The 15,772-nt window shown below is 43.9% G+C and overlaps 1 protein-coding gene across 1 annotated transcript in view; it reads left to right on the top strand.

The window, feature by feature from the left end:
• The first annotated feature begins 7,758 nt into the window (after positions 1 to 7,758).
• The window catches only part of kcng4a (potassium voltage-gated channel, subfamily G, member 4a), a 51,262-nt gene continuing 43,248 nt past the window's right edge, over positions 7,759 to 15,772 (top strand). The window contains exon 1 of the mRNA XM_024380320.2: positions 7,759 to 8,658. Within this exon, the coding sequence (XP_024236088.2) occupies positions 7,909 to 8,658 (750 nt within the window). The 5' untranslated portion in view covers positions 7,759 to 7,908. The remainder of the gene's footprint in view (positions 8,659 to 15,772) is intronic.

Here is a 15,772-nt window from a genome sequence, read left to right as displayed (position 1 = left end):
CATGGCTCATCAGACCCCTGCTGTTCCAGCATGCTTGCTGTTGCGATCTCATCTCCCCGCTGCTGGGGATTAGGGCCTAATCCCTAGGATGATTTTATCTATCAAACCGAGGATCTCTGTTTTGCCGGCGTCACTGGCTACCGTCCCTCTAATGAGGACACCCACAGTGCACGGCTGAGAGAGCAGGGGGCCAGAGTGGACCCCTGGAACATCACCATTTAGGTGTGTGTGTGTATATGTGTGTGTATGTGTGTGTATGTCTGCCCATATATCTCTCTGTAGGTGTATGGAGCTGCCATCCAGTTCTATGAGCCATACCGAGTGGATGTCTGAGTGTGTATGAGTCTGTTTGTTTGTGTTTGGTGGATGGGCAGAACGGTGGAGATTGCATAATCTGTTCCCCTCTCTCTCTCTCTGTCAAATGACATTTACTCCTGAGGTGCTGACCTGTTGCACCCTCTATAACCACCGTGATTATTATTTGACCCTTCTGGTCATCTATGAATGTTTGAACATCTTGAAGAACGATCTGGCCTTAATGGTCATGTACTCTTATAATCTCCGGGCACAGCCAGATGAGGACTGGCCATCCCTTAGAGCCTGGTTCCCCTCTAGGTTTCTTCTTAGGTTCCTGCCTTTCTAGGGAGTTTTTCCTAGCAGCCATGCTTCTACGTCTGCATTGCTTGCTCTTCAGGGTTTTAGGCTGTGTTTCTGCATAAGCACTTTGTGACATCTGCTGATGTAAAAAGGGCATTATAAATACATTTGATTGATTGATTGATTGATTGATAATGGTCAGACAGAATGAAAAGGAGAGGTATTGTGAGGCATATAATCTATTTAACTGTGTGTTATTTGCATAGCTCTTTTCCTTTGTCACAAAATACTGACATGAAACTTACAGTATATGTGTGATTCGTCTTGTGTTTCCTATACTAACCCCCCGGACACATGGCGGGGACAATAAGCTGTGCCTGGGTCACTGTCTGTCTTCCCCTCTCTCACTTCTCATCTCTCCCACTAATGTCTCCACTCCCCAGCTCAGCCTGTCAGCCATGAGAATGTATAAAAATTGTTTGCTTGTTTTAGCATTTCCTCAGGCATTCACAACCTAATGAGCCTTCTCAAAGACAAAGTGGGTTTGGGCACAATTTCCCCTGCAACACTTTGTTTGTAAAACTGCACCTTGTGCATGCATAGGCTACTATACTAAACAAAATTATAAACATAACATGTAAAGTGTTGGTCCAATGTTTGACCTGAAATAAAAGATCCCAGAAATGTTCCATATGCACAAAAAACGTATTTCTCTAAAATGTTGTGCAGAAATTTGTTTACATCCCTCTTAGTTAGCAATTCTCCATTGCCAAGATAATTCATCCACTTGACAGGTGTGGCATATCAAGAAGCTGATTAAACAGCATGATCATTACACAGGTGCACCTTGTGCTGGGGAAAATAAAAGGCCACTCTAAGATGTGCAGTTTTGTCAGCAACACAATACCACAGATCTTTCAAGTTTTGAGGGAGTGTGCAATTGGCATGCTGACTGCAGGAATGTCCGCCTGATCTGTTGCCAGATAATTTAATGTAAATTTCTCTACCACAAACCGCCTCCAACGCCATCTTAGAGAATTTGTAAGTACGTCCAACTGGCCTGACAACCGCAGATCACGTGTAACCCCGCCAGCCCAGGACCTCCATATCCGTCTTCTTCACCTGCGGGATCGTCCAGAGACCAGCTCCCCGGACAGCTGATGAAACTGTGGGTTTTCACAACCAAATAATTTCTGCACAAACTGTCTCATGAAGCTCATCTGTGTGCAGTTCGGTGTCGTAACCAACTTCAGTGGGCAAATGCTCACGCTGGAGAAGTGTGCTCTTCATCGATAAATCCCAGTTTCAACTGTACCGAGCAGATGGCAGACAGCGTGCATGGCGCAGTGTTGGCGAGCGGTTTGCTGATGTCAATGTTGTGAACAGAGTGCCCCATTGTGTGGTTTATGGTATGGGCAGGCATAAGCTACGGGCAGTGAACACAATTGCATTTTATAAATGGCAATTTGAATGCACAGAGATACCATGACGAGATCCTGAGGCCCATTGTCCTGCCATTCATCTGCCGCCATCACCTCATGTTTCAGCATAATAATGCACTGCCCCATGTCGCAAGGATCTGTACACAATTTCTGGAAGCTGAAATTGTCCCAGTTCTTCCATGGCCTTCATACTCACCAGACATGTCACCACCCATTGAGCATGTTAGGGATGCTCTGGATCGACATGTGTTCCAGTTCCCGCCGATATCCAATAACTTTGCACAGCCAATGAAGGGGAATGGGATAACATTCCACAGGCCACAATCAACAGCCTGATCAACTCTATCCGAAGGAGATGTGTCGCGCTGAATGGGGCAAATGGTGGTCACACCAGATACTGACTGGTTTTCTGATCTACATCCCTACCTTTTCTTAAGGTATCTGTGACCAACAGATGCATATCTGTATTCCCAGTTATGTGAAATCCATAGATTAGGGTCTAATGAATTTATTTAAATTGACTGATTTACATATCTGAACTGTAACTCAGTAAAATCTTTGAAATTGTTGCATGTTGCATTTATATTTTTGTCCTTGGTGAGTGAGGATGTGACGTTTGCATAATGCTGATAAAGGTAAAATAAAAAAAGGTGTACTGTACATCACAATGAGTGTCTGGATTGTATTTTGTACTTTTAGGTGTATGATTGCAACATGATGAGGTGTGTGTGTGGTTGGCTAGATGACTGTAGCACATGCACGTAGGCTTAGCTATCCATAATATAGGTTTCTGTGAATAAATAATTGTTAGGCTATTGACTTCGTGCTGTTGGTGATGATCATGCAATGTTTCCTGGATCTGCCTGCCAGGTACAGTAGGTGATGGTTTTCGTGTTCTTTCTGTTCTGTTGGGGAACAGTGCTGATGTTGATACACTGACAAGTGACTCAACTAACTGTATAACCCATGTTGACTGTAATAAAGACACATCCTAAAACATAGGTGGTAAGACATGATGAAACCCTTTACCAGAACTCACCACATTGACCATTCCTTTAGAATGATTTGACGATCGTAGGCTACCTCATACTCCTGCTAAATATGTTACATTTGAAATGAGCTTATCTGTACCTATAGGTCTATATCAGATTAATGCCTAGTATTATCAGACTAAGGACCTTATTTCCCACTGCGACCATGATCCACCGCTGCATAAAAACATTATTGGGATCGAAATGATCCGCGCTCCCCAGTGGGAGGTATGAAGAGTAACAAAGCAGCAAGAACCGCTTGCTGGCTACGGGATGGGAAATGTTAGCTTGGCGCCGGAGTTTGTCAGTCGATGGAATAACCCTATTGCCCGCAGAACAAGACTAGCATAGGCAGTGCTGCACTGAAAACCAAACACTACATCAGGATAGCCTACATTTTTTTTTTTGTTTTGCTGGGGCTGTATGGTACGAGAGGGTCCATCGGATCTATCGCATTGTATTATCGTAGCAATTAGCAGTAAAGGGAAAGGCAAAATGTGGTACTCAAAGTTAGTCTTTGTGAGGTGACTTAACTGGTAAGGGAAAGGCACTTAAGCTACTCACGACACTCACCTACTCTTCGCAAACTTGGGGTAAGCTATACCCTACCGTGCTCATCTGTGGAGCGCGCGCATCGCAACGCCTCTGCAGTACGGATCTTGTAACGGGACACTCCGCTTGTCTCATTTTCTCTCTTCGTATTTTGAAGACTTTTTAATCGCGTTTACAGGTTGGGACACTGTGGATCCCGTGGATACAACATGTAGCATCTGGTATTTTTCGATGAGAGTGACTGATGTTGAATGATCAAACGGACTGAGAACTAGAGAGCTCTTCTCTTCACTAATATGGTACGTGACAAGTTTATTCAGTCTTCATTCTTATTATTCAAAGTTCACGGTCAAATAATGTAGGCCTATTTGTCATGGTCATTGTGCTTATTGGAGTTTAATGTCAACTACAAATCTGATCATATCTTGGAAGTAATAACATGATTATGATAGAATAGTAAGTAGCTTAGATGTTATATAAAGTACAATCACCTTTACCCTCCTCGTTTGATAAATTGGAATAACCAAAACAGCTGTTTGATCTGTTTAAAAATAAATAACCAATAGTCTATATGATATATAGTGAGAGCAGCCTCCGCTGTTTAACATGATGTAGCCTACAGTATTGTACAGTGACAGCCAATGATTTAGTAGGACGTTCAAGACAATAAGACAAGGCATTCAACACATACCGATAAGCTTTATAATAAAACATTAAAATACGATTAGGCTATGGGTTCCATAAAATAGGCTACTTGTTATAATAGTCTGTAATAGCCTATTATTGTCACCATGTAGCTTTGTAACTTGACGTAGAAATTCCTTTACTTTTTAAAGATTACTTCTATGCAGAATCACCCGTGTGTGTGTGTGTGTGTGTGTGTGTGTGTGTGTGTGTGTGTGTGTGTGTGTGTGTGTGTGTGTGTGTGTGTGTGTGTGTGTGTGTGTGTGTGTGTGTGTGTGACACCTCCGCAGCCCCCGCTAGGCGGGTGGGCCCACGAGTTCTGGGGGCCCATGCGCCTATAATCGTTGTACATTTATTTTACATAGGCTATATATAAATAATTTTGATAGTAACCCTCTAAAAAAGAAATCATTAACCTTTTTATTTTCCATATGTAGGCTACTAAGAAAATAGGTGTTTGTTTCTTGGGCTTCAGGAATGTGACTGAAAAAGTGACTCGGGCCTTTCAAAATAAACAATTCAACAGTTTGAAAGAATAGGGGGATATTGGTGAAGAAATGCCGTGGTCAGGGTTATGACGGCGCCAGTGCAATGAGCGGAGTTTACTCACGTGGTCAAAGTACATATCAGACTGATAGACTCATCCTTTTTAGGTAGGCCTAGTTCTTTATGAGTTTTAGTTTATAAAACGATCAGTTCGCAGAAGCGACAGTTACGGTGATGTAAAAACAGTTTGATTGCCATAGCAACATCAGGTAAAATGGGTTGTGCTTCAAATACAGCGTCTCATTCTCTTAATTGCCGGCCTCAACACGTTACAGAAAGAGATTACATGTATAGGAAGCTCTGGGGACAGGTCGTCTGGATTCTGGACAGCCATTAAATTGGCAGATGCAAACAGATTATATTTAGCGGACAACAGTTCTTGAGGGCTTGAACAAAAAAAGCGGTTTGTGCTTTCGTGCATAGGCTACTGGTGAATCGGAGTTTGAGTTGTGTGGTTGCAGTATCAACAGTCTATGCTATATCTTAGCATGCATCATGCAAGACTACCTTTACATTTTGCGCAGTGCAATGGACATATAATGCACAATGTCTCAGGAAAGACCGTCTGGGTCTACATTATTGCCACCTGCCCACAGTCTAAAAATGGCAGCATTGCGAGACAGTTTCGTGAAATGTTAGGCTTAACATTAGAAAATGTTGACCAAATAGGCCTACCAATAAACATGTATCCGTTAACTAAAGCAAGTATATACGTGCAGTGGCAACACAGAAAGCCTATAATCCATTCAATTTCAGCACCATGGACAGCGATTGGTGGTCTATACGGGCCTAACTTCGACCTCACAGGATTCCAGAGAAACTGCGTTATGCCGGTGGTGTGTGTGTGTGTGTGTGTGTGTGTGTGTGTGTGTGTGTGTGTGTGTGTGTGTGTGTGTGTGTGTGTGTGTGTCTCAGGCTACATGGTTCTTAGGCTATTTCATGAAATGGCACGCAATGGATTTGTAATGGACCTATAGCAGATGGGAACTTGTGTCTCCTGTGTCTGTCACTAGTGAGCGCAGTGGAGGGAATGTTCCTGATAATGCCACTGCGCCGCTAAAACACTTATTTCAATTAACTTTCCACTCGGCAAAGCAACCAACCATCAGACGGGAATACTGTATTGCCAGTTATTCTATTAATAAACAGTGTATAATTCTCTCCCACCACGATGGAAATGAAACACCTTGACAGGAGTGATTTATTGAATCCCCTATGCAGAACTAGAGGAGTTACATTATGTAGCCCACTGATTTAAACTGTAATTATCCACCAACTATTATCCACCTCCCTAATGTTCTCGAATGTATATGCTAATAGCCTCACATGCTAAATTGACGGTGGCATTTAAATCACAATTAAAATGTGCAGTAGTAGAGTTGTGAAAAGCACTCCACTCTGCAACAAATCTAAGTAGTAGTCAGATCAGTTGGAGTCATAAACATCTTGAGAAAAGAGTAGCCCTGTTAGATATCTGTCACTATACCATATGGCATAAACATGACCACACATTTCAAGCTTAATCCTCAGCTTTACTCATCCTCACAGGTAGAGATTCACACCCATTCATTATGACAGGTGATGTGTCTGGGCTAGTTTGACAGGAAGAGTAGAGGTGTACTCTGAAGGGTGATGTCTGATGAGGATAGTCAGTGACTCTACTGACCATTTTCTTACATTTTTTTTAAACCTTTATTAAACTAGGCAAGTCAGTTAAGAACAAATTCTTATTTTCAATGATGCCCTAAGAACAGTGGGTTAACTGCCTGTTCAGGGGCAGAACAAGAGATTTGTACATTGTCAGCTCAGGGAGTTGAACTTGCAACCTTTCAATTACTAGTCCAACACTCTAACCACAAGGCTACACTGCCGCCCCACACCATACTGCTGTACTATACTGTACTACAGGAAACGGAGGGCAGAGCACACCGCCATCCACATCGTCAGTGCTATAGTGGAGCGCGTCAAGAGTTTCAAGTTCCTCGATGTCCACATCGCTAAGGAATGGTCCACACACACCAACACAGTAGTGAAGAAGGCACGACAACGCCTCTTCCCCCTCAGGAGGCTGAAAAGATTTGGCATGGGCCCTCAGATCCTCAAACAGTTCTACAGCTGCACCATTGAGAGCATCTTGACTGGCTGCATCATCGCTTGGTATGCAACTGCTTGGCATCCTACCGCAAGGCGCTACAGAGGGTAGTGGGGATGGCCCAATAAATCACGGGGGCCGAGCTCCCTGCCATCCAGGACTTCTATACCAGGCGGTGTCAGGGGAAGGCCCTAAAAATGGTCACCCAAGTCACAGACTGTTCTTTCTGCTCCCGCATGGCAAGTGATACTGATGCACCAAGTCTAGAACCACAGGATCCTGAGCTTCTACCCCCAAGTCTACTAAATAGCTAACCAAATAGCTACCCTGACCCCCTGCATTGACCCTCTTTGCACTAACTCGTTTGACTCATCACATACGCTGCTGCAACTGTTTATTATCTATCATTATCTAGCATAGTCACTTTACCCTTACCTATATGTACATATCTACCTCAATTACCTTGTACCCCTGCACCTCAACTTGGTACTGGTACCCCGTGTATACAGCCAAGTTATAATTACTCATTGTGTATTTATTCCTTGTGCTATGAATATATTTTTTTTTTCTGAACTTTGGGAAGGGCCCATAAGTAAGCATTTCACTGTTAGTCTACACCTATTGTTTACGAAGCATGTGACAAATACAATTGTACTTTATTTGACAGTGCAGTACTGAGCTCTGATCCATTACGGAGTCACTGATGTCAGTCTCTGGACTAGGGATGTACTGTAGATGAGGAGGAGCCTCTACACCACTGCAGTCTAACTGAGATTTAATGTCCTTCTTCTCTTCTCTCTCTCTCTCAGTGTCTGCATGACGCCACCAGCCTGGGACCCACTTGATCCTTCTGCAGAGCCTGAAGGGAATCACCTGATCCCCAGCCCCGGGATGCCCAACACCAAGACCAGCCACTGAGCCCCCAGTGTGACCAGCCCAGCCGGCCACCCACCCCGATGCCGCCATGCCTATCATCAGCAATGCAAACCACGACTTCAGCAACCTCTCGGCCAGCGATGATAGCAGCCTCGATGCCATCTTCACCCAGATCCCTGAGACAGAGACGGTCAAGGGTGTCTACTACCAGAGAGCCCAGTTCATCAGACGACCAGAGGACCTACTGTCGGTGGACCACGGTCTACTAGCGGTCATCAACGTGGGAGGCAACCGCTACACTTTTCCCTGGAGCACGCTGGAGCAGTTTCCCTTGACCCGGCTGGGACGGCTCTGTGGCCTCAGCAGCCCAGAGGAGATTGCCGGCGTGTGTGACGACTACGATGAGACACAGCGAGAGTTCTTCTTTGACCGCAGCCCCTCGGCCTTTCGCGTCATCCTCAACTTCCTGGCGGCGGGGAAGCTGCGCATGCTGAGGGAGATGTGTGTGCTGTCGCTACATGATGAGCTGCTCTACTGGGGCGTGGAGATGACCTACATGGAGCGCTGCTGCAAGAGGAAGATGTACACGCGCATCGAGGAGATGAAGGAACACGAGCGGCAGGAGGAAGAGCAAAGGCAGAGGCACGCCATGCTGCGCCCCCCAGTTGAGGAGACACGCTATCGAAAGTTCATGAACCAGCTGAGGGATATGGTGGAGAATCCCCAGTCTGGCCTGCCAGGAAAGATCTTTGCCTGCCTGTCGGTGGTGATGGTAGCAGTGACCGTCATCAGCCTGTGTATCAGCACCATGCCAGACCTCAGGGAGGAGGAGGACAGGGTGAGTGAGACCAATCCCCCGCAACCCCCAAAACATTAACAACGACCTCCATGGTGCCGTTAAGGCTGTAGCTTTAGAAATATCCACCAAGGTAACTTACATTTGTCACCCTCACTGGAGTGTGTCTCGTTTATGTGTGTGTGTGTGTGTGTGTGTGTGTGTGTGTGTGTGTGTGTGTGTGTGTGTGTGTGTGTGTGTGTGTGTGTGTGTGTGTGTGTGTGTGTGTGTGTGTGTGTTTGGGGCCTCCTCGACAGGTTAGTTTTCCTTGGACTCGTGATTCCTTGTGATTAAGGACATTGCTTAAAGCCACAGTGATTCATCCTCACATCAGATTTATTCTGAAAGACAGTATGTCCATTAACAACAATTATCAATATGCTGGCCATAGCACAAACAGGGCATGAACAAGCTCAGAAATTACTTCTCACTTTATTACCCTGCACCCAATGTCAGGTGTGTGTGTGTGTGTGTGCGTATGTGTGCGCGTGTGTGTATGCATGCGTGTGTGTGTGCAGTATGTGTATAGTTTTTGTCGTGTTTGTGTGCGTTTCAACTGATTCATATTCTTCTCAGTTGGCTGCATACAGTATAATACAGCTAAATTGGTCTTTCAGTCACTGACCATCAAAAGTTGCATGCAGGACACGCTTTCCTTCACACACACACAGGCACACACTCTCCCTCTCACACACATATTGACACACACTCTCCCTCTCACACACACACATTGACACATGCTCTCCCGCACGCACACACACACACACACACACAAACACACAAGCTCTCTCTCTCTCACACACACACACACACACACGGACTGGGATATGTTCTGGGTTGCCTCTGAGAATAACATTGACGTATACACTGACATGGTGACTGAGTTCATCAGGAAGTGTATAGGGGATGTTGGCAGGGAGTCCAGACAATCAGGGATTACAAGTGGAAAACCAGCCACGTCGCGGACACCGACGTCTTGCACCCAGAAAGGCTAAACACCTACTTTGCCTTTTATTGAGGATAACACAGTGCCAACGACGCGGGCCGCTCCCGAGGACTGTGGGCTCTTGTTCTCTGTGGCTGAATTGAGTAAGATGTTTAAGCGTGTTAACCCTTGCAAGGCTGCTGGCCCAGACAGCATCCCTAGCCGCGTCCTCAGAGCATGTGCAAACCATCTGGCTGTAGTCTTTACGGAGATTATAAATCTCTCCCTATCCCAGTCTACTTGCTTCAAGATGTCCACCATTGTTCCTGTCACAAAGAAAGCGAAGGTAACTGAACTAAATGACCATCGCCTCATAGCACTCACTTCTGTCAACATGAAGTGCTTTGAGAGACTAGTTAAAGATCATATCACTTTGTCGTGACTTTACTTTCATTAATCTGATGACTGTTATTTATCATATCAACTAACTATGTTTAATTGTTACCTGATTAACTTGTTGAGTGTAGGGGGGGCAGTATTTTGATGTTTGGATGAAAAACATACCCAAATGAAACTGCCTATTTCTCAGGCCCAGAATCTAGAATATGCATATAATTGTCAGATTAGGATAGAAAACATTCTAAAACTAAACAAAATATTGTCTCTGTGTATAACAGAACTGATATTGCAGGCAAAAACCTGAGGAATTTTCTCATTTTCTCTCTCTCTCCTATTGAAGAAGCTACAGTCCGGTTGAAATATTATCGATTATATATTGTAAAAACAACCTGAGGATTGATTATAAAAAATGTTTGACATGTTTCTACGAACTTTACGGATACTATTTGGAATTTTCGTCTGCCCGGTTGTGACTGCTCGAGCCTGTGTATTTCTGAACATAACGCGCCAACCAAATGGAGGTATTTTGGATATAAAAATAATCTTTATTGAACAAAAGGAACATTTATTGTGTAACTGGGAGTCTTGTGAGTGCAAACATCCGAAGATCAAAGGTAAGCGATTAACTTTATTGCTTTTCTGAATTTCGTGACCAATCTACTTTGCTGCTAGCTGTTTGTAATGTTTTGTCTGCTGAGAGAGATGTCCTTACATAAACGCTTGGCATGCTTTCGCCGAAAAGCTTTTTTGAAATCTGACATGGATTAACAACAAGCTAAGCTGTGTTTTGCTATATTGCACTTGTGATTTCATGACATTTAAATATTTTTAGTAATTTAATTTGAATTTGGCGCTCTGCAATTCAGCGGATGTTGACGAAAATGATCCCGCTAACGGGATGGATGCATCAAGAAGTTAAATTAATCATGTGACAATTAACTCATTAGGAATTTGGGGCACTACAAGAGCGATTCTTTAAAGAGTTACCCATCTCCCAAATTAAACTCTAAAAGGTCTTTACCTATCACATCCATCAAACAGTCAAGGTATTAAATCATAACCTCTTATCATATCATTCTGAACAGTCGTAATCTTCTAGGATCTGCAAAATCCCTAGACTTACTCATGATTCAGTACTACACAGATTGGTTTAATTATTTATTTACTAGCTAACTAAATAATAACACACAATAAACATACACAAACAATACTTGAGAAATAGGTCCCAAATAGACTGACAACATATGGCGGCTTGTTACACAGAAAATGAAGGGGGGGAAAGAGAGAGAAAAAAAGGACACTTATTGTTGATACATTTTAGAACTATTCCCACAGTAATCATATACTTTGCACACAAACCGCCGCCCATTTTAAGTATGAAATCATGAATGTATTTAACGTTAAGTGTGAATGCCTTCGTTCGCCGTTTTACTCTGTCGGAACCAGCCCTCCTTAGGAAGGTTGTTGGCCTTTCAGCGGCAAGCTTGTATGTCTCCGAATGTCCGAAAGAGGTCTCCCCTTTTCTACTGTTGTTCACTCTGGAAGATAGCTAGCCAGCCGTGTCGACGGTTCCCATTGGTGATGAGCGTAGTAAGATATTGTGATTTAGGAAAAGCAATACAGTAGGATGGTCCAACTTAGATTCGCTTTTCTAGATATTTGACTTAGGAACAGCTGATCAGCCGTACCAGTGATTGTCTGTTCTAATGTTAATATCTGTTGGCAATCCTTTTATGCACTCTGGCCAAATCTCCGTCAGTCTGACACGCTCTCTGACCTCACTCGGGGTGCGGCTACTTACTATGCACAGTTTTTAAGGGATAGATTCTCTTATGGCTCCTAAAATCACATTCATATCTTAACAAAAATACTTTCTACATTTTTCATATTTCATGTACAGTATTTCCTTTATACCCTTTATAAAGACATCACAAAATAAAAACCAATAGGACATTATTTTTCTTTAGCTCCCCTCTGAACATTCCCCACATTCTTATGTTAGAAATATTTTTCCAGTATTCACTTTTTGAACGTGTTAGAGTTTCAGCGGGAACAGCCAAAGTCATTCCTTTGGATCACACTGGAGGGGAAAGAGAGGGCCTGGCTACTGTCATCCACCGCCAAGCTGATCTGACCCATCCTGATCCTCACAGGACAGTCATTACAGTCCTCCTCTGGTGGGTTCAATCTTGGAAGGATTCTGCAAGTTGCAACTTACCATAAAAATGACCATGGGATGTCCTGTTTTGTGGATCATCGTAGCAGTCCCCCTCTGGTGGTTTACCCTGGTAGGATTTCTGTAAGCTGCAGACCCCCACAAGAATGGCCACGGGATGTCAAGGTTGTGGATCGTCATTCCGGACCCGTCGTCCGGTTGTCCAGGCTGGTGGATCTAGGCAGTAACTTAGACAGACGTTATTAACACATAACATTAACATTGGGGCAGCATTGGGGATGCAGGTAGCCTAATGGTTAGAGCGTTGGGCCAGTAACCAAAAGGTTGTTAGATCAAATCCTTGAGCTGACAAGGTAAAAATCGGTCATTCTGCCCCTGAACAAGGGACTTAACCCACTGTTCCTAGGCCATCATTGTAAAAATAATTTGTTCTTAAACCTGTTATGGCTGCAATCCCGATACCGGGATCGATATGACAACTACCAGTGAAAATAGAGGGCGCCAAATTAATTTCTTTGTATTTTCTTCTACCAGATCTATTGTGTTATATTCTCCTACATTCAACTCACATTTCCACAAAATTCAGAGTGTTTCCTTTCAAATGATACCAAGAATATGCATATCCTTGCTTCTGGGCCTGAGCTACAGGCAGTTAGATTAGGGTATGTCTTTAGGCGGAAATTGAGAAGAAGGGGGGGTACCCCGAAGAAGTTAACTATAAATAGTAATTGCTATTAGCATATTGTAGTTTCTGTCAGCTGAGTGTTATAAAAATATGACTGCTTGTGTTGTCAATCTTTCCTCAGTTAGCGCTAGGACAAATGTAGCCTACATTTTTCCGGTTTGGATGATTGTGTTATGCTGAAGCTACTTCTGTGAATGTCTGAACATTGCATCCAAAAATAAACTGCTCACATTCTGGATAGAACTTTGTAAGGACTGTGTTTGTGAAAAATGTTTCTGAAAAAACAGTGTGGCCAGCTCAAATGCTGATTGTTGAGTCATTCGAAACTGGACGTTCTAATCACACCGGTTTGATCTTACGCTACAGGGACCACTGTAGAATGATCACACCCATGTATTGGTACGTGTGAAAAGGTTAACCATCAGAAGAGTGTTTTGGAGATTCCCTTCTATGTGTTGCAATCTGAGTGACTACTACCTCCTCTGTCGCTGTTATCAAGGGCAATTTGTTCTGTCTCTAACCTTCTTACTGACTGTGGCCGTACTGACCGTTGCTGGCATTGGTACTGGTACCCAAGGGGACCAGCTATCCTACCAATTCATTCAGAAATGTTATCCTATCGGAACACATGATGAGAGCATTTTACTAGTTGCATTATAGTTAAGACTACGCATGGCAAGGAATGTTACCATTTGTTTTTGGAGGTGGAAAGTCCACTGGACTTCTTTAACGACCAGTGTGGTACACATCAGTGATATCTCAGGTTTATTTTAAGGTTATCCCCATTGAGGGACTTGTCGGACCGCTCCTCTCTGTTCTCGTGGGGAAGTTTACACCTTGATTTGTTTCCTGATCGGGTGGCCTCGTAAAGTGTTGCACGTAGTCTCGACCCCCCCACCCCCACTGGCCTAGTATTCCCCCCTCCATTTGTGCTAGTATTCCCCCCACCAGTGGTTGGTGTTGGTGTCCAAGGCACAAACAAAACAGTTGAACCTTTTGTACGAGTTGTCAGCAGCCGAGGTGTTCGTAGATTGGCTGTAACCTTTCAACCAAATCTCCTGGTCTTTGTGCTTCAAAACGTTCAGTGGCTGTTGTGGCCTGCCAGTCACCACAGCGTCCACGTGTGGCAACCATTCCAGTACCTGCCGAACTGAGACAAGGATATTTGTCTGCGATATCGACAGTGTTTCACCAGTGGGAGTCATCGGGTCAGTGGTGGGACTGACGTCATTAGTTTAATAGAAAGGGGTTTCAGTCCCTCTCAAAGCAGAAAATGTATAATCGGAAGCAGAGTCCACTCTGTACGTTGATTCTTTGTTTCTTGAGACGGACGGGGCGCATGCGGATTTGTGTAAAGGACAAGAGAAGTTAATCTTAGCAACAGCATCGCATGACTCCAAGGAGGACGGAAGTTGCTCACTCACAGTGACTGCTGGCTCGAAATCATGAAAAGAATAGTCAATCAGGTTTGCTGATTGAATGTGACGAGATATAGTAGTATTCTGCACCAAGAGCTGTTGAAACGTCTGTTTCCCAAGAGGTCCTGTCGACAGATACTCCTTGTGGATGACTGTGTTGCAGCCAGTTAGGAGAAGACAGTGTGGTCAGTGGCGACGGCACGGTTACCTGTGACCACAATTGGTTGTTTTTTCAATCCATCAGTGGGATCAACCGATCCATCAAGTCTACTTCAAGTAGCAGGTGTTCAGTTTCAAGTCTGCTAACATACACAGGATGAACAAGCGATACGTCTTGGGAGTGTAGTTTCAGCATGAATTGCATTGTGAGAGGCAAGGTAGTCTGAGTGAAACCTTGAAGTGTAGTGTCGCATCGTTACATTTTTAACTAACGTTTTGCTGGGTGCAAAGCCCTTTTGAGATCATTGAACAAAGTTTTAGAGATGAGCGATATTGTCGAACCGGAATCAATTAGCGCATCACGGGTTATGCAGTCCTCCAGGACTGTTTCCAGGTATGGCCTCTTTGAGTTGCATTTTGTGGTCATATTCCCCACAAAGTGGAGTGATTGTTCGCAATGACGAGATGTGTCATTTGTGTTCATGGTTAGAACAGATCGACTTATTGGAGTTTGAGTGGAATTAGCTATTGCGATGTTTACCTTGTGCGTCGCAACATTTGCAGTCTATAGTCAAAGCCCATCCAAAACCGCCATTAAAAAAGCCAGACTACGGTTTGCAACTGCACATGGGGACAAAGATTGTACTTTGAGAAATTTCCTCTGGTCTGATGGCCATAATGATCATCGTTATGTTTGGAGGAAAAAGGAGGAGGCTTGTAAGCCGAAGAACACCATCCCAACCGTGAAGCACGGGGGTGGCAGCATCATATTGTGGGAGTGCTTTGCTGCAGGAGGGACTGGTGCACTTCACAAAATAGATGGCTTCATGAGGGAGGAAAATAATGTGGATATATTGGAGCAACATCTCAAGACATCAGTCACGAAGTTAGAGCTTGGTCGCAAATGGGTCTTCCAAATGGACAATGACCCCAAGCATACTTCCAAAGTTGTGGCAAAATGGCTTAAGGACAACAAAGTAAAGGTATTGGAGTGGCCATCACAAAGCCCTGACCTCAATCCTATAGAAAATTTGTGGGCAGAACAGAACAAGCGTGTGCGAGCAAGGAGGCCTAAAAAAGCTGACTCAGTTACACCAGCTGTGTCAGGAGGAATGGGCCAGAATTCACCCAAATTATTGTGGGAAGCTTGCGGAAGGCTACCCAAAACATTTGACCCAAGTTAAACAATTTAAAGGCAATGCTACCAAATACTAATTGAGTGTATGTCAACTTCTGACCCACTGGGAATGTGGTGAAAGAAATAAAAGCTGAAATAAATCATTCTCTCTACTATTATTCTGACATTTCACATTCTTAAAATAAGGTGGTGATCCTAACTGACCTAAGACAGATAC

This window comes from Oncorhynchus tshawytscha, linkage group LG19, assembly GCF_018296145.1.
Source record: "Oncorhynchus tshawytscha isolate Ot180627B linkage group LG19, Otsh_v2.0, whole genome shotgun sequence".
Taxonomy (NCBI): domain Eukaryota; kingdom Metazoa; phylum Chordata; class Actinopteri; order Salmoniformes; family Salmonidae; genus Oncorhynchus; species Oncorhynchus tshawytscha.
Note: the sequence above shows the minus strand (reverse complement) of the source record. Positions and strands in the feature narration are given on the sequence as shown.